General features: G+C 43.9%; 1 protein-coding gene across 2 annotated transcripts in view; it reads right to left on the bottom strand.

Moving 5' to 3' along the window:
• Window positions 1–524: 524 nt before the first annotated feature.
• The window catches only part of FSTL4 (follistatin like 4), a 443,838-nt gene continuing 420,191 nt past the window's right edge, over window positions 525–24,171 (bottom strand). For both annotated transcript variants that reach the window (XM_027546506.1, XM_027546505.1), the window contains exons 14-16: window positions 16,320–16,427; window positions 8,985–9,094; window positions 525–6,606 (exon numbers count right to left, since the gene is read on the bottom strand). In XM_027546506.1, coding sequence (XP_027402307.1) covers window positions 5,901–6,606; window positions 8,985–9,094; window positions 16,320–16,427 — 924 coding nt within the window. In that variant the 3' untranslated portion in view covers window positions 525–5,900. The remainder of the gene's footprint in view (window positions 6,607–8,984; window positions 9,095–16,319; window positions 16,428–24,171) is intronic.

Raw genomic sequence — 24,171 nt, 5'->3', positions numbered from 1 at the left:
CCTTAGAGACACACACACTCTCTCTCTCTCTCAAGAACTTGCACTGCTGGTCATGGTGAAGTAGACTTGAAGCTCACCAAGGCAGGGACCGTGTCTCCTCTGTGTGGCCCTTGGCCCCCTCCCTAGCACCACGTGGCTCATGGCAGGTGTTCCTCATGGGTAGCTTGGTGATTACTGAGTACTTCATACATTCTGTATCCCAGTTGAAAGTCTACTGCAGTGAGAAACAAGGGTGACTGGAGTTGAGAGTGAATTAGTCTGGGGGCTGGGGTGGATTTTAAGGGCATTGCAGGGCAGGTGATGAGAAGTTTTGGACCAGATGTCAGTTGTGCATTTTGGGAGCTGAAACTTCGACATGGGGAAGAAATACATCTGGGGTCAGGTGCTTGCTTTGTCCAGCCTCTTTCTGGAGTGGGTCAGAGCAGGGGCCAATTTGCCTTGACCATCATGAACCTATACAGGCCTGGGTTGCCTTAATCAATCCTCATTTTAACAAGTGCACATAGACTGGCACCAAAAAAAGGTAACTTTTTTCAAGTTTTATTGTAAAATCCTCAGAAAAAGAGCATTTACAATGACAATACTTTATGATAATCTGTGAAACATCTTTCTATCAAGTGGTACTGCAAATACACGGCATGTCCAATACTGTGCGATACGTTAACGTAAACACAAACTTATTTCCAATGCCACATACAGTTACTGTGTTGGTACAAATTTCTACTAAAGTTGATGTATTAAAAATAATTTATATATATTTTATAAATAAGGAAAAATTCACATGTATAGTAATTACAGGAGACCTTTGAGAAATACCAGTGATTACAGAAAATATATTTTGGAGTCTACACAACTGCTCAAAATAATGTAATCTGCCTCGACATGAGAGATCTGGAAGTTTTCTGAGGTGGGGCGTGAGGAGAATCCTAACGGGACAAGTGGAGCGTGTGTGTGTGACTTCATATTGTGAGGGTCGTTCACTGGACTACAGCATGAACACAGCGTGTGTGACACTGCAGCAAAATTCCATGCCTAGTCTGCTTTTAGATCATCTCACAGGTCTTCAGGAAGCACGAGCAGACGGGGAGAGGGGTGGTGCACGAAGGGTCCAGGAACAAGAAGGGGCCTGGCCAGTGGCAGGCAGTCAAGGTGTGGGCTGGGGGTACCACAGAAGGCTGTGCTGTGGGTCTGGGGTGCAGGGGGGCTTGCAGACTGCCATCCCTCACCTCTCTGAAGCAGCTGAAGGAGCCAGGGGCCAACAACTATTAAAGCTATGACAGATGTTATACGGGGCAGCAGATGAAGGTTTAGAGTTAGGAAATGTCTCAGGCCCCATCTCCAGCCAATTTTTCATGGTTGCCATTCCTCAGAAATACTCTTGAAGAAGGTGCCCCCAGGGGGCAGCACTGTCTGATCCTGCCTTGGTGACAGGTAGAGAGCCACATGTCACCAGGTGGGAGTAGAGGTGAGTCAAGTTATTTTCATGGCATGTAGGCTTGAGCCCTCTACAGCCCTTTAGGGCATGGCCTGCTCCCTGGGGCCATAGGGGTGAGCTTGGGAAGAGGGGTGTGTGAAGTGTGGTTTTGTGCAAAAACCAAGCACATGCTCAACACTCTCGTGCTGGCTAATGAAGCCTTGCTGTGAATTTTGAAGGTCAGTCCCTGCTCTTCCCTATCTTCCATAATTTCACACATTGTGTTTGGTTAAATTCCCAGTACTGCTCACAGGAGACCATTATTACTGGGCTCCCAGTGTCTGCTGTGTGGCTGGTGCCTAAATCCTGAAGGTCCAGATAAGACACTCAAATCCTCAGGTGGCTCGGCAGGTAACCTGGTGTAGACTAAAGGAAGTGGGTTGCATTCCACCAGGTATTTGGGGTCTTGTAGTCACACCTTGAGGATAAATACTATGCTTTTCCCCCTTGATTCTTTTAAGCCCCTCTGTTCTATATGATCTCTATGATTTTGGAGAGCAATAAAGGCAGCTAATGACTTTCTTGAACAAAACTGCTTTGGCTGTGTGCCAATCTGGGAGCAAATAGTATAGGATTTGGCCGGATGAATGACTTTTCACATGTACCCCAAAGCCAGGAAGCAGCATGCAAAGACCGCTGGGGGAGCTGGTGTGGTGATTAGGTGAGTTGGCCCTTGAATTGTTGGAGTGGTTCTTGAGCAGGAGTCTCCAGGCATAGGAAGGAAGTGGGAAACAGAGTACAGGTGAGGATGGAGGGATGTAGCTCAGCCCTTCAGGGCTTGGCTGAGATGGCATGGTCTCCATTCCTGTCCTGCAGTTTCTGTCTGATCATAATGGACTTCTCTGACAGTTCTGAGTTCTCTTTAGTCTTGCTCATCAAACTCCAAAGGACTGTGAGCTAGGGCTTGGGGGTGTGATTTGAGCAGCAAGGAGCTGTGTCCCCATGGGTTCTGATTGCACTTGGAGTGGGATCTGGGGTCCTGGTGGGGAGAGATGGCAAAGGACTTCATGTCAGCATCATTGTCATCCTACTTTGCCCGTCTGGTATCTTGGTTTGGAGTGCACATTCCGGGGGGTGCTAGGTGAGAGGAAGAGGAGAATGTGAGGTAGATTGGTGGATGTGTAGGAGAGAGTTGGGAGCAGTATCAGTGCTCCTGGAGGCTGGCTTTTGAAGAGGAGGATAGGGGAGCGAGCTGTGCAATGTGATAATGAAGAGGGTGCAGCATCCATGGTATTTGAATGAAACACACTGTGGAAATGAATCAGATTACTTTTAAGCCCCGTGTAGAAAAATATATCCATTGTGAATCTGTTTCACAACTCAGTTCTGAAATCTCCACTAGTTCACAGGTTATTTGGTCAACAGAAAAGAAGTGGGGCCACACGAAGCCAGCTCCAGGCAGCTTTCCTCTGTGAAGACTCAGCTGTTACAGTTCCCTAGGGTGGCAGGTGGTTCTCAGCTTTATCTGGGCTTGAGAGCTGTCCTCCAAGACACTAATCTGGAGCTGGGAGGCTGAGATTGGGGTAGGAATCGCAGGGACTGAGTTTCTGTCTCCTGTGCTGCCGTCTCTAGGTCATAGAATCTGAAGCTTGGTATGAGTGTGGCCCCTGCCTAGACTTTACAGGGCTCTTCCAGCTACCTCTGCAGGCTTGGGGAAAACAGGATCTTGGAATGACTTGAATGAATACTTAAGAAGGGAGCCTGGGCCAGCCCCAGGCAGGACTTGCTGGTTCAGTGTTGTGGGGATGGGATGATGGCGTTGGCCTCACTGTGTGTGACTCACACCCAACCTTCCTTGTGCGGAAGTCCATGCAGGCTTCTAGGAGCAGACAAATCCCTCTTCCAACTCTCAGTTCGTGAATGGCTGGGCAGGCTTTTGGACCCAATACCTCCATGTAGGGTCCTGCTCACTTGGGCAGAAGGAGAACGAGAGTATTATTTCAAATCCTTAACGTCACTATAGGTTTATTTGTGTGTTTGTTAGTCTGAAAAAAATATCTACGTTGAATTTTTCTGCAATGAATTTGATTTCAAAATCCAGTAATTTTGAAATAGTTTATTACGTGAGTGACTTTGGGGTGACTCTTTTGGTAAAAACAAATATTCCTTTACTATAAGTATTAGTAGATAGCTGATGATTCGTGTTCATAAGAAGGATCTTGGATGTTGTGATGACTTCATATCACAGTGGCTTTCAGACTGTGTTCCATGAAATTCCGCTGGGGCTGAAGTATGGGAGGAAGAGGCAGGTGGAGTCCAGGCCAGCCTTTCACTTGGCTGCACTGCTGAAAAAACATGGACTTTCCTGCCTTTATGAATTTGCAAATTTCACAATTTTCAGGGCTGTGATTCCCTTCTCCTATTTAATTGTATCTGAAATGCTGGCAGCAAGACCTAAACTGGCTATCTCCAGCTTTGTAACTACACAGTGATGACAATGAGAGGCTGATAAGCTTTCCACACTTGAAAGTGGAATGAATACTGGAAAAGGAACAGGTGCCGCTGAAGTCACTCCCAGTCAAAGAGGCCAGTTGCGGCTGGACTGGTCTCTTACTCAGGAATCCTGTAACACAGAGGGGCTGATGTTCTGTCCTGGCAGTTGGTGGGTTCTTCTTCATGTAGACTCAGACACTTTCTTTTTCTTCCAGGGGCTGCCATAATTCAGAAGGTCTTCCCAAAGGAAGAAGCTTGAGAAAGTTGGGAAATTTCAGTGACAGATGTGCAAGCAAATGTGTCAAGAGATTGAGGCAGGAATAATAGTTAAAAAAAAAAAAAAGGTGAGATGTGTTTTCCATCCATCCCAGTTATTGTAAAACTAAATAATTAGGTTTTGAGGTCAGTTTCCTCAAATATCTACATATTTTATCTTAAAAAATCTGTGAATGTATATGTCTAGGCACACTCCCGGGAGTTTTTGGGGACAAGAGTATGGTGGACTAAGATGCATGAGACATACCAGAGGACTGGCTGATACCAGGAGCTCTGTGAGGGGGCAGGTGGATTGGGCAGTTAGGTGGGACTGAGATGCTGTATTTCTAGTGAGACAGGGTCTATGTCTCTCTTTCTCTGAAAGAGGCCATTTCTCAGCAGCTTAGGAAAATCATGGCCACGTTGGCAGGAGAAGGCATCTAAACTGATGTTTCTGTGATGGGACCACACCCCTTCCTACTTCAGTGGCTTGAAAAATGACCATTCAAACCTGCCAATGTGCACGAGAAGGGTGTTTAGAGATCCCAAGGGAGCCTCTTCCTTGTTGAGATTCTCCAATATGGGATCTGTTGGGTTGTACTTCTTTGATTGCCCTGGAGAGCCCACCACGTTTGGGAGTACTGGCAGTGGCCTCCCACGTCCTTGTGTGTTCCTGGGGAGATGGGGACCCATGTGTAAGGAACACTGAAATGTGCTGTCTGTGCTTCGTGGATGCAGGGACTTGGGTGCAAGCTGAGTGCGAGGGCCACAGGCAGAAGAGAGTGCGGTTTTAAAGGGATAGCCTAAGAAGGCTTGGAGGAGGGCATGGTTTCTGCATTGAGCCTGGAGGCCACTGTTCTGCACACACATTTCCAGGCAAGCTTGGTCAGCCCTGAATCTGGGGTACTGGACAGGCTAATACATGTCCCCCTTGAGTGGTGATAAGCAGGCACACAGGGTTTGTCTTGGTCTCTTGGGGTCCCAACCCAGAAAAAGGAGCCTTTACCAATGTGGTGGTCTGATCTGCACTTGGGGGTGTCAGTGATGTAGAGGACCCCAGTCCCCTTGATGGCCACTGTCTTCTTTCTGGCTGTCGGGTGTGGGGTAGTGCCTCTCAGAGACGTGGCCTAAGGCAGGGAAGAATACAGCTGGACCTGGGAGAGCATCTTTCTGCTTACTAGCATTTGAGATTATAAAAAATTAGTTTTTAATCAAAATTTCCAAAATAAAGTGAGTGATTTCCCCATCCCCAAGATGCAATAAGTCTTGTTGGCTCTCCCTCAGGCTTACAACAAGTCAAATGGAAAGAAAAGCGAGAAGCAGCTGCAAAGGAGAAAATGAGGTCCAGAGCTCTCAGGCCAGGAGGGAGGGCCCCGCTCCTGGGAGCCCCCGGCTTCAGGCCATCCAGCAGGGTGAAGTCTGGACGGACCCGGTGTTAAAGAATGAGGATGCAAAGGCAACTGACAGAAGCGTCCGCCTGGAAAGCTGGAGCTCCTGGTTCCAGGGCGGCCCAGGTAACGTGGCGCGTAGCTGGGCGCACGATGATTCCTTTACATGGCAGCAGGTTCTCATTGCAGCTCAAGGCAGAAATCCTACATCCTAAAACCCACCCGATCTCTTTAGCAGCGCATACCTTACACTAGGAAACTTGCAAGGAGACCAGTGTTGAACCACAAAGCGAATACAGGTTTTTTGCTTTTGTCTGTAAAAATGTACAGGGTGCCTGCTCGGGACTGCTTCATACCTCGCCCACCCACACCACCGTGGTCCCCCCCTTCACGCCCGCCACCTCGCACCGTAGTGCGTTCTGTCTCCCGTTGATAAGGAACAGTGACTCCCGGGCGGGCGTGAGGAGGTGCTGCCCGAACAGCCCGCTGTCCCTCACGATCCTGCGGGGCCCTGCCCAGGCCCGGGCTGGCCCTGCGGGCGCGGGCTCCTTCAGGCCCTTTAGCACACCCATCTTGCCCGTGGACAGCTCCAGAAACAGCAGGTCTGGCTCTGTCTCGAGGGTGGCGTAGACATGGTACTGGTCTCCCTGTGTGAAGGAGCGCTGGAAGGCTACATCCGAGACACCCGGGCTCACTTTCAGGTTGTAGAGGGTCCGGATCTCCCCCCGCAGTGAGATCTCCTGCACGTGCAGCTGGGGGCTGCCCGGGGCTGCGCTGACTACAAAGCGCCCATCCGGGGATGTGTGCGGGGTGCCAGTGACCTGGCCGTTGGGTCCGACCACCGCGTCTGTGACGCTGTCGATCAGCAGCTGTGGAGAGGCTTCAGAAGAGCTGTCCTGCCGGCACTGGAGGAAGAAGTAGCCGCCCAGGTGGGTGTGGGCCATGGCCTGCGGCAGGCAGCCGTGGCTCTGCAGCTTGATGGTCTTGAGGGGCATCAGCGTTTCCAGGTCGACTTTGTGGATGGCAGGGTCAGACTTGTTGAAGATGAAGCCGAACCTGGGAGGGGATGAAGACTGAGGTCAGAAGGCCGGGGGGTTAAGGGATCTGCCATTTGTCTTAAACGATGGCATCCTTTCTCTTGTCCTCTATCCTTTGCTGATCTAATAGCCTGTTAATAAGATCTATTTTGCAGGAGATGGTTTCATAAGTGATCCATCTATGATCTCAAACCAAGTGCAGTTGAGTTACAGACTGTTCCTGGATTTATGCTCCTATAACATGCACACATCTTTAGAAATGGTGAAGGAGTGGAATTATGCCTTCAGCAGCTCCTTCCTCTGGGGTGTCTTTACCTTGTGCCAGCTGAGAAGTGGTGGGCCCGTGGCTGGAGGGAAAGGACAAGAGGTGTCTGCCCTGACTCTGCCTGCTAGGAGGACAGGACAGGTGAGTCTATTTCTGAGTGGTTTTGTGGACTAACGGGTGAGTCAGAACCTGGGGATGCAGATACAAGAGAACAAGGACAGATGTCTTATCCACGGTCCCTGACCCTCGGAGAGGAACGTGAGGGCAGCCTCTCCCTTGGCTACACTGATGATGCTGGTCAGAGGAACCCTGGGCTGGGGCTGAGGACAGCTTTTACCTTTACAGCCAGATGGCCTGGCACTCCCGTGGTGCCTGCTGGCTGCAGAGCCTGGGGCAAGCTGCTGAACCCCTCTGAGCCTCTGCAAATTGAAAGAGGGCAGTTCCTTCCGACGGCTGTTGGGAGGATTAAATCTTAGAGTGGGCGCTTTACTGGAAGAGGTCAGGAGGTGGTGGTTGCCGCATCTGGACTTGGTGAAATTCCTCTTTGGAGGCTGGCTGTGAGCTGCAAAAGGGTCTGACTCCAGGCAGGACTCATTCTGAGCATGAGAGTATGCCTAAACCCCTTGCTTGCAGAGGCCTTTGGGGGTTGTGTACACCTACCGGAGTAGAGAAAAATGTCTTCCACAGTTTTCTCTTGAATAGCAAACTATGCCTCAGAGACGGGAAAATGCCCATGTGATGGCATCTTTAAAGCATCCTTAAAGAGCTAGAGCATGGGGAGAGCAGGAAAGAAAACCCCAGGCCTGTAGGAAGCTGTCATGTAAAAGTCACACACAGGCTCTGCAGCGCCTGAGTTTGCATGACTCTTGTATGAATTCAGCTTCTTTAAGGTGGTTTACCATTTACAACCATCTTAGAGGCTCATCTTAGAGGTATTCTCTGGAGTGAGGTGAGGAGGTCAGAAAGCTGTTATTTTCTCCCTTGGGCAAGGATAAATGGGTGAGCCTTATTTTTACAAGTCCAGCTTCAGCTTGCAAAAATGAGTCATTTCTTCCTGGAAAAAGGTGCTTGATGTCAGAGTAAAGGAAGGCATAAACATTGCCATAAGACATTTGGGTCTTGATGACTTTATAAAAGGGCACGCTCAGCCTTCTGGCAGTGGTGCCTTGACTAAGTGTCAAGGTTCTCTGAAAGAAAGAGGGAAGGGCAGCGGCCAGGCTGGGATGAGGCTTGCAGTTGAGGCCACGGCTGTTATTACTAAGCTGTTCTTTTGGATGGTGGCAAAGCAGGTATTCTGGGGCCTCCGAGAGGAGCCACAGGTTGTGGTTATTAGAGAATGAGGCCAAAGGGGGCACCGAAAGGATACCTGACTTAAAAAAAATTTTTTTTTAATGTATTTTTAATTGGAGGATAATTGCTTTACAATGTTGTGTTAGTTTCTGATGTACAATAACATGAATCAGCTATCAGTATGTATGTATATATATATATATATATTCATCCCCTCCCTCTTGATCCTCCCTAGCCCTTCCCCACCCCCCTCTAGGTAATGTCATCACAGAGCACCAGGCTGAGCTCCTTGTGTAACACAGCAACTTCCCACTATCTGTCTTAGGTATCTAAGCTATCTATTTTACGTGTGGTCATGTGTATATTTCAGTGGCACTCTCTCAATTCATCCCCCACCTCCTTCCCCTTCTGTGGGAGACCCACAATAGTCTGACTCTCCAGTTCCTGACTGTGTGACTTTGGTCAACGTCTTCTGTTCTCTGAGCCTAAGTTTCCTCATCCATAAAACAGGTTGGAGGACTACCTGTTTTTTTTTTTTTTTTTTTTTTTAAACATATAGCAAGGACAGGGTACACAATTAACCACAGTTGTTTCCTCTTTACTGTCCTCACCCAAAGCTAAGACTTCCTGACCTTGGGTCCCTGAGGGCATTAGGAGCTGGGTGCCTTTCTTAACTTTAACAATGAAGACAGGGATGGGGCTGTTTCTCTGTTCGTTCCTGATGTGGTCCAAAGAAGGAGTTGGGGAGAAAAAGAAAGGAGCAGGCCTCCCCGGTGCAAAGCTGCCCCCTAGAGGGCTGAGCTGGGGCATGGAGTAGCTTAGCGCTTGTGGGCCAGTCTCACCTGATATGGTTGATGATGAGGTTTGTTGGGGGAATGAAGAAGTCGTCCACTCCGGCAAAGGGTGTGCGGATGAGGCGCTGGCCCTGGCCAGTGCTGGCCTCTGTGATCACCTGTAACATAGAATGGAAGTCCTTGTGAGGGTCTATCCAAGCGGAGGTGGGGTAGGTGGTGGAAACCTACAGACCCAGGCACACTCGGGTAGTGATCCTCCTTTTGGCTGGGAAAAGGGGGAGAGGGGTTTGAAGTAGCACAATACGCAATGGTGGAGTTGACTGGTTTTGTATTTTCCCTTGACACCAGGTGCCTAGGTTGCTGTGTTGAGAGTCTCCACCATATGCTGCTTGCAGAGGTCCTCTCTGAGCACTGGGAGTCCATAATTTAATAGAGAAAACAGGCATCTTTCAGAGATGCTGGCTGTGCCACTTAGAGTCGGTGATTAGGATGCAGGGGAGGGTTCCACTTTTACAAATGGGACTTGCTATGAGCAGTGAAGAATTAGGCCCTGTGTTTTGTACAAATTGGTAGTGACAGAGCATGGCTGTCTCTGTTCCCTGGGAGGAGCAACTTTATCCCCTGTGGACTTGGCAGGAGGCAACTTGAGCAGTTCCTTGGTGTGTGTCCCTGCTGTGTCTGTATAAGGGAAGGGTACCCTGGCAGTGCCGGACAGAGCTGAGTGATTGATGTCTGGGGTTAGGATGGAAGCCCTGCTGGAAAGCCCCCTGTGGTCAGGCTGGGCTTTTGTCCACCAGCTGCTGAGACCGTGGCACAGGCAGGCTGGAAACACTGAGCCAGACAGCCTGTGTCCTCTTGCCTTCTGCATGCGCTCATCCACCTCCAAGTTCTGGGTGATTCCCAGACAGGTGGCAGACCTGCAGCCAGGTGAGGGGCTTGGCCAACCTGTGGGCAGTTTTGGCTGCAGGACCCAAAGGACAAGCCCAGACCCTCCTAGCAGGACAGAAGGCAGATGCTAGACTCTGACCAGGGAGGGGAGACACATTTTCTGATCTTTATATTGTGACCACGTATACAGACGGAAGGATTCAGATTTTTGCAGCCTGAGGCTGAGGACAGTCTGTGATGTGGCTTCGTGACTCACAGGGCTTAGAGCTCTGGATGCTTTAACCTTTTAAGAGTGGGACTGCCTCTGGCTCTTACTGTAATGACAAGACAAACAGCACCTGCCCTGCCTCCTCTGGCAGGTTTGAGGCTGGGGTTTTGGGGATGGTGGTTTCCCTCCAGGGGTCAACAGGCAGAATGCCAGAAAGATGTAGGCTGGGAATTTTAGTTTTAGGGCAGCTCTTAAGTTCTAAAGTTAGGTTATTTTCCTGTAATTAAAAAAAAAAGTCGGAATGACATTTCTATGCCAAGTCCATGGGAAAAAACTTAGAACTAGACATTAAGAAAATTTCAGTATTAGGTCAACTTACTTAAAAAACAGGAAGCAAACTTATAGTTGTCCCGGGGGATAGCTAGGGAGTTTGGGATGGTCATGTTCACACTGCTACATTTAAAATGGATGACCAACAAGGACCTACTATATAGCACATGGAACTCTTCTGTTTATGTGCCAGCCTGGATGGGAGGAGGATTTGGGGGAGAATGGATACATGTACATGTATGGCTGAGTCCCTTTGCTGTTCACCTGAAACTACCATAGCATTGTTAATTGCCTATAGCCCAATACAAAATAAAATGTTTGAAAAAAAGAAAAAGAAAATATCAGTATTAGGCAACTGGATCTTAGAAAATCCAGGTTAAAATGCCAGAGAATTCCAAGAAACCATGCAATCATTGCTTGATACCAGGTCTATCATTTTAGCTTATAATAGAGATGGAAAATCACAGGCTGCCAGCAGTCAGTGTCATTCACGCTTCACCACCCTAACACCCTGTGTGCAGAGGTTACTTCTTCAAAACCCAGTATCATGAGCCATTGAACTGATATGGGCTAGTCAACCTCACTTCTCCAATGAGTCATGAGTTCCTTCTTGGCCTGTGTCCCAACACATAGCTGGGCATGTTTGGTGACTAAAAGATAGCTTTTGAGCCTCTCAAATTTGCTGGATCTATGGGCTTGGTCGAAAATGCAGGCAGGTGGCTGGATATCAGGAGATGTCAGTTGGTAGCATGGGGATGGGAAGGCTGAGCATCTGCTCCAGAGGGGTGGATGAAGCCAGCTAAGAGGTTACAGTTGGGGAAGAGCAGGGAGCCAGGGTATTGATGCAGCTAAAAACTGGACCTGGGAGTGGTGGACAAGAGCACGATGGGCAAAATTTGCAATATGCCAGAGGTTTAAACACTGGCTTCTCGGGGAGGGCCTTGGTGGAACAAGCCTCATTTATAGAACCACTTTCATTTTGTCACAGCAAGTTTGTTTAACCAGTCCCTTAGTGTTAGATGTTCAGAAACCTTAGGATAGAATTTTGAATGTTTTGCAAATGTAAATAATGCTGTAACACATAGTGCTGTAACTAAATCTTTGTGCCCACCCTTGATCATGGCCTCTGAGGGGTCACGTTGCTGGACTGAGGCTTTTGGTTCACATTTCTAAATTGCTCACCACAAAGGCTCTGCCTTTTGTCATTTCCAGGAGCGGTTTTTGCAAGCAGTGGTTTCTTGAACACTAGTCCACAATGATGAAGGTAGGTTTATTCAGTTTATTTCATTTTCTTGTCAGAATGCATTTCTCAGACTTTCTAATTATGGTGATGGTGGGCATAATGGTCTAATTCTTGATATTAATTAAAATGCTCTTGGTGTTTTGTCATTTAGGCAAAATTTGCTCTTGGTTTCTGGGAAACAGTCTTCATTATGTTTATGTCTTCTATTCCTTTTTTTTTTTTTTTAGTTTTTTTTTTTTAATTAAGAATGTCTGCTGTATTTAGTTAAATGCCTTTCCAGCATTCATTGAAAATATTATAGTTTATTCTGTTTTAATTTGTGCTATGAGTAATATTGACTGATTTCCTAAGAGTGAACCATTATTGCATCCTGGAATTTGTTCCCTGCTCAAGCAGTTAGATGCATTGTTGGACTCTATTTTTAATACCATGTTGAATTTTGCTTCTGTATTTGTGAGATTAGTTGATAGTTTTATTTTTTAATAGTAAGGAGCTGTACATTTCCCCCACATTGTCTGAGATAGTTCAAATAATACTAAAACTATCTGCATTTGCAAGGTTTGCTATAACTTGGCTGTACCCAAAAGCTCCTCTTCTGCTCAGTTCCAGTTAATACTATGCTCAGCCTCTCTCACAAAGGTAATGGTTGCACTGAATACAAATGGTCTGAGAAATAAGATTAAATGATCAACTTTAGGTTTCCATAAATGATAAGATTATGGTCCCAAAGCATTTGCCTTACCAATTTCATATGCTTCATTTATCAGTTATTACATTTTAAGCAACTATCACTAAAATGTATTTGTTTCTAGGATCAATACTAATTTATTAATTAGCCAACTTCAATGTATTTTAATATGTTTTGAAAAATCTCCACTTATCATTTGCCTTTTTCTGAATACATACATCTGAATGTTCTTGCCTAGGTATTAATCTAATTGTTAAACAATGCATCAGAAACTTGGCTGTACATTTTTCTATGGTAGATCTTTAATCTTAAAAAAAAAAAAAAAAAAACCTCTTCTCTGGTAATTGTTCTACTTCAGGTTTTCCTTTTCTTAGGTCAGTTTTTTTTAATTATTTATTTTATTAAAGTATAGTTGATTTACATTAATTTCTGCTGTACAGCACAGAGACTCAGTTACACATTTATATACACACACACACATAATTCTTTTTTATATTTATATAAATATTGTATCTTTTCTGCTGTGGTTTTTCCCAGGACACTGTAAGCTCCCTGTGCTATGCAGTGGGACCCTGCTGTCCATCCATTCTGTATGTAACAATCTGCATCTGCTCACCCCAGGTCTATTCTTTATCAGTGTCTTTCTTTATGTCAGTGTCTTTCTGCTTCACAGAGAGGTTCATTTGTGTCCTTTAGATTCCACATATAAGTGATGTCATACGATACTTTCTCTGACTAGATCAGTTTATTTTTTTCTGCATTTTGCAATCCCGTTTTTTCTAGGTTTTAAAATTTGCCACCTCAGAGCTGCAGTATACTATTTGACAATTATTTTCATCTTCCTTCATCTGTAGTAATCTCTCTTCACATTCTTCATTTTATGTTTTTTTTCTTTATCAGGTTTATGAAGGATTTATGGGTTTTTTGTTCTTTTTTTATTTCTACTAATTTTGGTCTTTTAAATAATTCCTTCCTGCAAGTTAACTTTGTTCTTTTTCTAATTTCTTAATACAAATATATTCTCTGCAGGTTTTAAGACACAAATATTCCCTTGCGTATGGTTTTCTCTCGATCCCATAGGTTTTGATGAGAAGGAGTCTCTTTTTCATTGCTTTCAGACACTTTGTAATTTCTCATTTTAATTTCCTCTTTGCTCCAGTAACAATCTAGGAGTGTTTCCTTATTAGGTAGGTCACATTTTAATTATTTCTAATTATCAGATAATGTAGCCTATAACACTGACTTTTGCAAAATTTGTTAAAATTTTGTGATTACTGATACATGTATATGTGGACATGTGAAAAAATTCTATTTGGCAGAGGAAAGGTTTTCTATATATTTATGAAACCGAGTTCCTTATTCATATTATTCACTTTTCCCATGTCATTATACTGTCTCCTTGGTATGTACAATTTAAGTGCATTTTAAAATCAAGTTCTTGTATTGTTAATCACTCTTGTGTCATGTATTTAGTTGTTTGCTATCTGTTGGCTGTTTATCTTCACATGATGTCTCTCCTTATGCTATTTAGTGCTTGTAATCTTAAATTTGACCTTGTCTGATATTAATATTATCACTCAAACATCTTTTCATCCACCTATCACCACTTTATATGCCTCTTGTAAACAAATTATAGCTAGTTTTCTCTCCCTTTCTTCCTTCCAAACCCAATCTCATCATCTCTGCTTTTAATAGGAGAAATCAGTTTGTCACATTTGGAATAATTAGATAGTTAACTATCTCAACTATTGATTTCAAAGAGCATTTTCTATATCCTCTCTTATCCCCATAAGATGACATGTTAGAATCTTTTTACTCCCTTCTCTTTCCTCTACTCCCTATCTTTACTTTTACTGAAACAATTTACCATCTTTAGAGTCTGGTATCAGAATATCTCTTTCAGTACATCTCTCCTAATTCAAATGCCTTTATTTAGCACTTACTATACATTAGTCTCTCCTCATGCATCTTGTTTCAATTTTGGACCTTCCTCTCTTCCCTGGTGGCTCAGATGGTAAAGTGTCTGCTTGTAATGCAGGAGACCTGGGTTCAATTCCTGGGTCGGGAAGATCCCCTGGAGAAGGAAATGGCAACCCACTCCAGTATTCCTGCCTGGAAAATCCCATGGACTGAGAAGCCTGCTGGGCTACAGTCCGTGGGGTCGCAAAGAGTCAGACACGACTGAATGACTCCACTTTCACACATTAGTTTCTCCTCATTCATCTTGTTTCAATTTTGGACCTTCCTCTCTAGATTTCTTTCTTACTCTTGTCTCTTCTGTATCTTCCTCCATCTCGATGTCTCTGATCTGGCTCACCTGCTGTTTTTCTGCTATCTTTTGTGATATGCTCTCTGAATTCTTGCATATGCTTAGGTCTTTCTTTTGTCCTGACAGGTAAATGATGCCTTGGATATCAACCCTTTTCTTTTAGCAGCATGTGGGCACAATGCCACCGTCTTCACTGTTGCAGGTGAGAAATCTGATTGTTCTTCTATAGGTGACATGTTCTTTCTGCCTTGAAATATTTTTTCTTTATTCTTAGAAGTCCAGAGTTTTACCAGGAAGAGCAGAGATGTGTTCTTTCTCATCATGTTAACCTGGATCACTTTCAATCTACAAGATGTACTTTTTTTAAATTGGAAATTTTATTCCAAATTGAATGTTTGACTCCATTCCAACTATTACTTTTTCTAAACTTCTTTTGACTTTGAAATGTCATTTGAGACTTCATATCTTAATCTTATATTTGTTCTGTGATTTGAGGATTTTCTTGCTCTTTATCTTTCAGGCTATTAATTTGAGTCTCAGTAGAAACCATGCATTTTTCAACTCATCTCCTGCAGTTTTAAATTAGGTAATCATTTTTGTTAATTTTTAGCTCTAGAAAAATATTTTCTGGTGGCCCCTCCCTTCGAATTTCCTTACCTGTTTTCTTAGGGCTGCCAGAGAAACCAATTTTCTGAGCGACCTTATTCTGACTCCTAGGTCCTCTAATGAATTATTACTATTTGTCATCAGCTCGCTGGGGCCCAGGACATGTTGATGGTGTCCACTGAGGGGCAGTAGTCTCGGTGTGTGGGAGATGAAGTAGTGTCCTTCCCCTGGCCCAGGAGAGTGGCCAGTCCCCAGGAGGAAGCTTCTGTAGACGGGGTGTCCCCTGGCCTCTTACCAGTCTTGGGAAAAAGGTGAACTTGGCTCCATCTGCAGCCCTTCTCAACTGGGGTTCTGAGAGAGAATAAATCCTAATATCCTGAGGAGTCCATTGTATGCGCTGAGTTAACGTCTGGGCATCTGGAATGGTTCTGTGTACCATCATTGTGAAAATTGAGGGAACAGGTATTTAAATCACCTTCTGTAGGGCTTAATCCTCTCATGTGCCTCGGTGAGAAAGGCTGAGCCAGACACACTCAACACAGGTTGGTGTTGACCTTCCCTGACTGGTGGAAGCACAGTTGTGCTGGGCCCAGGCTCTTCCCAAGGGGGAGTCAGTACAGTGCAGTGGCTGGACTGCAGGGCTGAACATATACCTAGGGTGGAGCAGGGGCCAATTACTGAACCTTCCTGTGCCCTGGCACCCCATGAGCACTCAGTAATGTGCTTTCATTTATGAACATACTTGCCACTGCTTTTCCTTCTGCTTCCTTACTGTCTGGTGCCTGCTTTGGCAGTATTCTCCAGCCCATGCAGCCCAGGGTGGAGAAAGCCCTAGCTCCCTTTGGAGTCCAGAGGTTCATTCCTGCCTGGCCCCAGGAGCTCCTGGCTGAGAAGAGACAAGTGTTTGGGGGCTGGGCTAGGTGGGGCCCAAGAGCCACCTTCTGGTTGTCATGACATCAGAATCCCATCTACCATCAGTGTTGTCTTTAGCAGCACGCCTGGTGGAAGATACCCTGCTAATTGCCTGTAAGGGGCGTGGTCCTGAGGATGTTTCCTACTCTCTTTCATGGACATACTTTGGGTAAAGGTGATTAGCTGGGGAGAGAGTCCTTTCTTGCAGGTGGGTGTTGTCCTGCATGTACCCAACATACCTGGAGGCTTGGTTGGGACTTGTGCACGTTCCCCCAGCTCAGGACCCACACTTGGTCATGTGATTTGTCATAGGACAGCTTAGCCGGCAGAGGATCGACATCTATGGACTTAAAAAAAAAAAGTAGCGACAAGTTGATCATTGTTGTTGCAGAAAGTGATTCTTTTCTAGGCCACTCTATCCAGCCTAGCAGCCTGGATAATGAGCCCATTTGGGAACCCAGGGAAGAAACCTTTGTGGGTTTGTCTCAGAGGCATAAAATTGGTTGTTAGTAATGTTTTCCTTTCTTGCAAGTTTTACTTAAAGAAGACCCATACCATCTTGGCAAAAACATAAACACAGGTTTTTCTTTTTTCCAGTTTTCCACTCACGGTCAGCTTCAGGACCCTCCCATCACTTCTCCTGTAAGCCTTGGAGGCCTCCTGAACCCTCAGCATCCTTCCAAAGCTCTTCCACCTGCATGATCTGAGACTGACTTGGAAAGCTTCTGTTATTACATGCCCTTTAACTTTGTGAAGACTGTCTTGTACATCACCCACCTGGAACCTCCAGGACTTGGACTTTAGCATCAGGTGAGTCTCTTTCTACTGCTGTAACTGAAACTCTGCTATTTTCTGAGAATAGAGCTTCCTCAGTCCTACCTGGAGACTGTTTTATACTTCTCCACCCTTATGGCAGAAAGTGGAGAGGAACTAAAAAGCCTCTTGATGAAAGTGAAAGTGGGGAGTGAAAAAGTTGGCTTAAAGCTCAACATTCAGAAAACAGATCATGGCATCCAGTCCCATCACTTCATGGGAAATAGATGGGGAAACAGTGTCAGACTTTATTTTGGGGGGCTCCAAAATCACTGCAGATGGTGACTGCAGCCATGAAATTAAAAGACGCTTACTCCTTGGAAGGAAAGTTATGAACAACCTAGATAGCATATTCAAAAGCAGAGACATTACTTTGCCAACAAAGGTCCGTCTAGTCAAGGCTATGGTTTTTCCTGTGGTCATGTATGGATGTGAGAGTTGGACTGTGAAAAAGGCTGAGTGCCAAAGAATTGATGCTTTTGAACTGTGGTGTTGGAGAAGACTCTTGAGAGTCCCTTGGACTGCAAGGAGATCCAACCAGTCCATTCTGAAAGAGATCAGCCCTGGGATTTCTTTGGAGGGAATGATGCTGAAGCTAAAACTCCAGTACTTTGGCCACCTCATGTGAAGAGTTGACTCATTGGAAAAGACTCTGATGCTGGGAGGGATTGGGGGCAGGAGGAAAAGGGGACGCCAGAGGATGAGATGGCTGGATGGCATCACCGACTCAATCGACGTGAGTCTGAGTGAACTCTGGGATTTGGTGATGGACAGGGAGGCCTGGTGTGCTGCAATTCATGGGGTTGCAAAGAGTCGGACACGACTGAGTGACTGAACTGAACTGAATGTAGTTTCTAAGTTCCAAAACACTGTGATGTCGCTGTGACCCCTGCTCTCTTCCGCACTGACCTAGCCACTCTCTTTGTTTGTTAAAGATCCCTAGTTTGGTGCCTTCATTCAAAGCCCTGCTTTCTTAGTTCCTTCTTGGTTTCAGTGATCTTTTTCTCTTCCCTACTGCAGCCACCGTAACTTATTCTTTGTCAACAAATTTCTGAAACTTCAATTTAAGTCCACCATATTCTAGCCTTTCTGATCTAGTCGGGGGGCATTTTTGTCCCCATTGGTTAAAGCTTTCCTCAAGAAATGTCTATGGAGTCCTTGAAACCATTTAATTGTCTTCACCACTCCACTGAACTGTGATAGAGCTTAATGTCAAATTCAGAGATCAATTTTTGATCCTCCTCTAACTTGAATTTTCAGCATGGTTTACCATTCCCTTCTGGGAATATTGTCTTTCCTCAGCGCCCCACCTCCCTGGCTTCCCTTCCTCATCCTGACTTCTAAATGTTGGCATGTTCCATGTCTTCATCTTTGACCTTCTATCTACCTCCTTTCCCTGGATGAGCTCATTCAGCACATGGCTTCAGATAAACCCACTGTACTCTAGAATTCATTCCTCTGTTGATGACCACAACTCTATACAAACCTAAACTCTTCATGTTGCCCATCCCCGTTGACGTCTATTTATTCTCTAGTCACCCCCATCTTTGCAGTCTGTTTTAACTGTTTTGCTCAGATTAAAACCCACTCTACCCTGAAGTCCTAAGCAGAGTTGTTTCTATTTTCCTACCTTCATATACCCCCGGTCCATTGTTCATGCTTCTAGCTGCTCCTCATTGTTCCTCTCTTCTGCCAGCTTCCTAGTCTTTTCCCTTCATTTACCAAAGGCTTCAGGAGCCAGCAGCCTTCTTCTTCCCAGAGCTTCTTAACTCACCATCCTCACTCTCTCTAGATTCTTGTACTTTTTCTCTCTCTTTTAAAAACCCTCTTGATTATGCATGCTCTTCCAGCTATCTTATTTGTCCACCCTCTTCACAAACTTCCCTGAAGTTTGGACTGCAGGCGCTATCTGTCCTTTCTGCCTAACCTTTTCCAACCATAGTTCATATTCTCATTCTGACTGAGGTGGTGTGGAGCAGGAGGTTGAAAGCCTAACCCCCACCCCCCGCAATCTCTTAAATTCAGAACCGAGCTCTCCACAGTCTCTATATGCTAAGGAGCTAAGCCACGGAGGGGAAAATGTCCTGAAGAACAAACCAGGCTCTCAGTGTGAGGACTGGAAGGGTGACCTACTAGGAGTGAATCAGAGGCTGACTAAGCTTTATAAAAGCTGCAACTCAGCCTTGGCTCAACACAGTACCTGATTAGAGGGATTCATTTTCTACTCTCTCTCTTCCTAGCAGAGAAAAGGATAAACTCTCTTCAGTGGATGACAGCCATAGAAAGTCTCTACAATGTTATATGGAAGGTTTGCCATTCAGAAAAAAATGACTAGGCATTTCAAGATACAGCTTATATGACTGAAAATAATATAAAAAGATAAGGAAATTATGTGCATATAATTATATATATGTGTGTATGTATAGGGAATTAAGCAGAAATTCTAAAGTGAAAAAATGCAAATGAAGATCTGAAATGAAGATCTCAATAAACAGATTTTGTTAAATATACCTTAGACAGGGTGGAAGACAGGACTAGTAAAGTGAAAGACAATCGAGGCACATACCCAAACTGAACTACAAAGAGACAAAAAAGGATGGAAAATATGAAAAGAGGGAAAGAGATGTGTGGGACACAATGAAAAGGTCTATTTTTTTTTTTCTTTCAAAGTTCTCAAAGAAGAGGTGAGAAAGAATGAGGCCTCAGAATATTTGAAGAAACACTGGTTAAGAATTTTCCAGTCTGATGAAAAATATTAAAGACCAAAGAAAGAGAAAATCTAGAAAGCAGCCAGAGAGAAAAAAGGGATACATCATCTTCAAAAGAGAGACAGTAAAACTTGACGGTTGACCTGTTAACAAAACCAGTGGAAGATAATGAAATGGCATCTTAAAGCTGAAAGAATATAACTGCCAATGTAACATTCTATATCCAGTGAAAACATCCTTTACAAATGGAAAATTTTCAAACAAATAAGAACTATGAGAATCTGGTGTCAGCAGACCTGCACTAAAGAAACCTGTCCAGTCAGAATGAAATTGATCCCAGACAGAGCACTGTACTTCAGGAAAGAATAAAGAGCAATGACAAAGGTAAATATATGTGTGAATATAAATGACAATAATAGTCATGTTTTGCAGGGTTAAATTATGTGTAGAAATAAATTCATTCCTACTATAGTGCCAAAGGCAGAACGGGGGTTAGAGGAGTTAGAGTGTTCTAAGGTTCTCTCGTTATTAGGCAATGAAAGTGAAAGTTTCTCAGTCATGTCCGAATACTGGAGTGGGTGGCCTTTCCCGTCTCCAGGGGATCTTCCTGACCCAGGGATTGAACCTAGGTCTTCCGCATTGCAGGCGGATTCTTTATCAGCTGAGCTATCAGGGAAGCCCATTATTAGGCAAATGAAGTAATAACTTGTATGAGACTGTATTGAGGCAAAGAATGTGTTGTGATCCCTAGGGTGGTCATAATAATAGCAATGATCAAAGAATGCATGGACAACAAGTTACTAGAGGGAGAAATAGAATAATAAAAATGTTTGACTAATCCAGAAAAAAGCGAGAAAGGAGAAAAAAACAGAAAGATGGTAGGCATAACCATATACAGGAATCAAATAATTGAGTAAAGACCAAGATTATTAAACTAGATAAAAGCCAAAATCCAAATACATAAGATCACCTTTTAAATACATGACATAGATTGAAAGTGAAAGAATGGAAAAATTATACCATGGTAACACTAATCAAAGTAAATCTGATTTAGCTACACTGTTAGACAAAAACAGACTTTCAGGCAAGAAGCTTTACCAGAGATAAATAGGGATATTTTGAAAGAAGTCTTCCACTCAGGAAGATATTACAATTTTAAAGCAAAGCAAAAATGGATGGAACTTGATAAATTTACAATCATAGGGGGAGATTTCAACATACCTCTTAGCAGCTAGTTGACTAAACAAAAGTCACTTAGAATATTTGAGTAATAGAATGATCCAACTTGATACACACACATTAGAAAACACATACTTTTAAAGTATACATAGAGCACTTGCCAAAGTAGATTAGCTTGATTATAAAACAAGCTTCAATAGATTTCAAAGGATTGAAATTATTCAATCAATAACAAAAAGATAGCTAGAAAATCTCTTGTCATATTTGCCCGGAGAAACCACACCAAAACCCTGGTTTTATGTAACTTTCTCCTAACAGTGAGCATTCCTTGGAAAAAAAAAATACAAGTCTCGTCACTGGTTTGACTTTAAATTTGCACCCCTCATCCTTAAGTGGATCTTCACCACTGCCCTGCAGTCCTATCACATTTCCCTGGTCAATTTAATCTCACATCCAACTTTCACCTCTTTCCTTAGACTTCCAGCCTTGGTGATAATTTTCCTTCTTATTTCAAAGGCAACCAGAAGAGAAGGTCACTCAGCTACCACCAACTGTATCACCTATTTGCACCTGTGCCCGAATACTTCCGGTTTCTTCCTGCTCTGATGAGTGAACGTGCTTTTATCTTAGGCTGGTGTATCTGCTCCTATGTCCTGGATTCCACTGCCTACTTCACTGATGCAGAAGAAAGGGAAGAACTGCAGAAGTTTTCCCCATTAGCATACAAATGCTGGAATGTCATCTAGCCTAAAAGTTTCTTCAGCATCCTCTGCCAGCTACTGCCTCATTTGTCTACTTTTACTCACATTTCAGCAAAACCCCTCAAAATGGTTGTCTGTATTCACCATCCCTACTCCCTCTGATTCTGATGTGAACTCACCCCTCTCAGGCTTGTATTCTGCCATTATCCTGCCAAGGTGATCCATGTGGTGCTGAATCCAAGGTTAGTTCTCAGTCTTCACAACATACAAATACTTTCAGCAACCTTTGATACCATTGGCCACTAACTCTCCCTTAAAATACTCTTCTCTTGGCTTCTGGAAAACCACCCTCTCCTCATTTTCTTCTTACCTTTCAGGTTATTCCTTCTTGGTCTCCTCTGTTGGCTCTCTCTCTCATTCCTGATCTTTAAGTGTTGGAGTACTTCAGGGCTCCAACCGTGACCTCTTCTCTATCTATATATCCCTCCATGATCTCCTCCAGGTCACTGGATTTAACAAATTCACATGGTAACGATGCCCACATTCATATCTCCAGCCTAGACCTCTCCTTTGACTCCAGACCTATTTATGCAACCTATTACATAACATCTTTAAAGATATAGATTATATATATAATAGCAGCTTAAACGTAATCTAAAGAGGAATTACGAATTTCCCCCTGTATCTGCTTTACCCCCTGCCTTGCTCAAAGCTCTATCAGAGCGCATTACTTTCCTACTGCTGTAGCAACAGTGCCACTAACTTGGTGGCTTAAAACAACACAAATTTATTCCCCATAATTACAGTTCTTGAGGCCAGAAGTCCAAAATTAATTTCACTGGCAGGAGAAATACATCTGCATGGTAGTGCTCCCTCTAGAGGCTCTAGGGGAAAATGTATTTCCTTGTCTTTCCAGCTGCCAGAATCTAAAAATTTGCATTCTTTGGCTTATGGCCTTTCCCTCCAATCTTAAAGCCAGCAGTGTAGCAAACCTGCTTTATCCTTAAACTGTCTCCTTCTTCTTTGTTGTCACATCCTCTCTCTTATGAGGATACTTGTGCTTGCAGGTAGGGCTCACCCAGATAATTAAGGAGCAGATCAGATCAGTCACTAATTCCCTTTAAATTCCATTTAAAAATCCTTACTTTGAACAAAATCTTTAGAATTTGTATGCAAACACAAAAGACCCTGAATAGCCAAAGCAATCTTAAGGAAAATGGAGCTGGAGGAATCAGGGTCCCTGACTTTGGACTATACTACAAAGCTATAAAACAGTATGCTACGGGCACAAAAACAGAAGTCTAGATGAATGGAACAGGTTAAAAACCCCCAAAATAAACCCAGGCACCTACTGTCACCTAATCTTTGACAAAGGAAGAATGTACAATGGAGAGAAGACAGTCTCTTCAATAAGTGGTGCTGGCGAAACCGGACAGTTACATGTAAAGGAATGAAACTAGAACATTCTTTAACACCATACACAAAAATAAACTCAAAATGGATTATAGACCCAAATGTATGATTGGATACTATAAAACTCTTAGTGGCAAACATAGACAGAATACTCTGACATGAACGGCAGCAAGATCTTTTTTGATCCACCTCCTAGAGTAATGAAAATAAAAACAAACAAATGGGACATAATTAAACTCAAAAGCTTTTGCACAGCAAAGGGAACCATGAAAAAATGAAAAGACAACCCACAGAATGGGAGAAAATATTTACAAATAAAGCAACCAAGAAGGGATTAATCTAAAAAAATATACAAAGAACTCATGCAGCTCAATATCAAACAAAAGCAACCCCAATGAAAAAATAGGCAGGAGACCTAAATAGACATTTCTTCAAAGAAGACGTACAGATGGCCAAGAAGTACCGGAAAAGATCAACATCAGTAATTATTAGACAAATGCAAATCAAAAGTACAGTGAAGTCTCACACTAGTCAGAATGGCCATCATCAACAAATCTACAAATAATAAATGCTGAAGAGGGTGTGAAGGAAAGGGAACCTTCTTGCACCTTTGGTGGGGATGGAGAGCAGTATGGAGGTTCCTTAAAAAACTAAATACAGAACTACCCTATGACCCAGCAATCCCACCCCTGAGCAAGTATCTGGAGAAAACCATAATTTGAAAAGATACATACACCCAACGTTCATTGTAGCATTACTTACAATAGCCAGGACACGGAAACAGCCTAGATGTCCAATATGTATGTATAATGGAATATTAGTCATAAAAAAGAATGAAATAATGCCATTTGCAGCAACATTGATGGACCTGGAGATTATTATACTAAGTCAGTCAGAGACAAATATGATACTGCTTATATGTGGAATCTAAAATAATACAAATGAACTTGTTACAAAACAGAAATAGAAATCACAGATGGGGAAAAGAGGGGTGGGCTAAACTGGGAGATTGGGATGTAAGAGTATTAACTATATATACAATAGATAACTAATATGAACCTACTGTATAGCACAGGCAACTCTACTCAATACTCTGTAATGATCTCTATGGGAAAAGAATCTTTAAAAAAAAGTGGCTCCATGGTCATGCTCCAAAGCTCCAATCCCACTTGGTGTTCAGATCTCAGACTCTGTTTACCTCCAGAGGTAGGGCCACTTAAAAGCAGTCTTTTGGTTCCTCTGTCTCTTTCAACATGTAAATAGCTCTTAGCATCTGT

Source organism: Bos indicus x Bos taurus, chromosome 7 (assembly GCF_003369695.1).
Source record: "Bos indicus x Bos taurus breed Angus x Brahman F1 hybrid chromosome 7, Bos_hybrid_MaternalHap_v2.0, whole genome shotgun sequence".
NCBI classification, from domain to species: Eukaryota; Metazoa; Chordata; class Mammalia; order Artiodactyla; family Bovidae; genus Bos; species Bos indicus x Bos taurus.
Note: the sequence above shows the minus strand (reverse complement) of the source record. Positions and strands in the feature narration are given on the sequence as shown.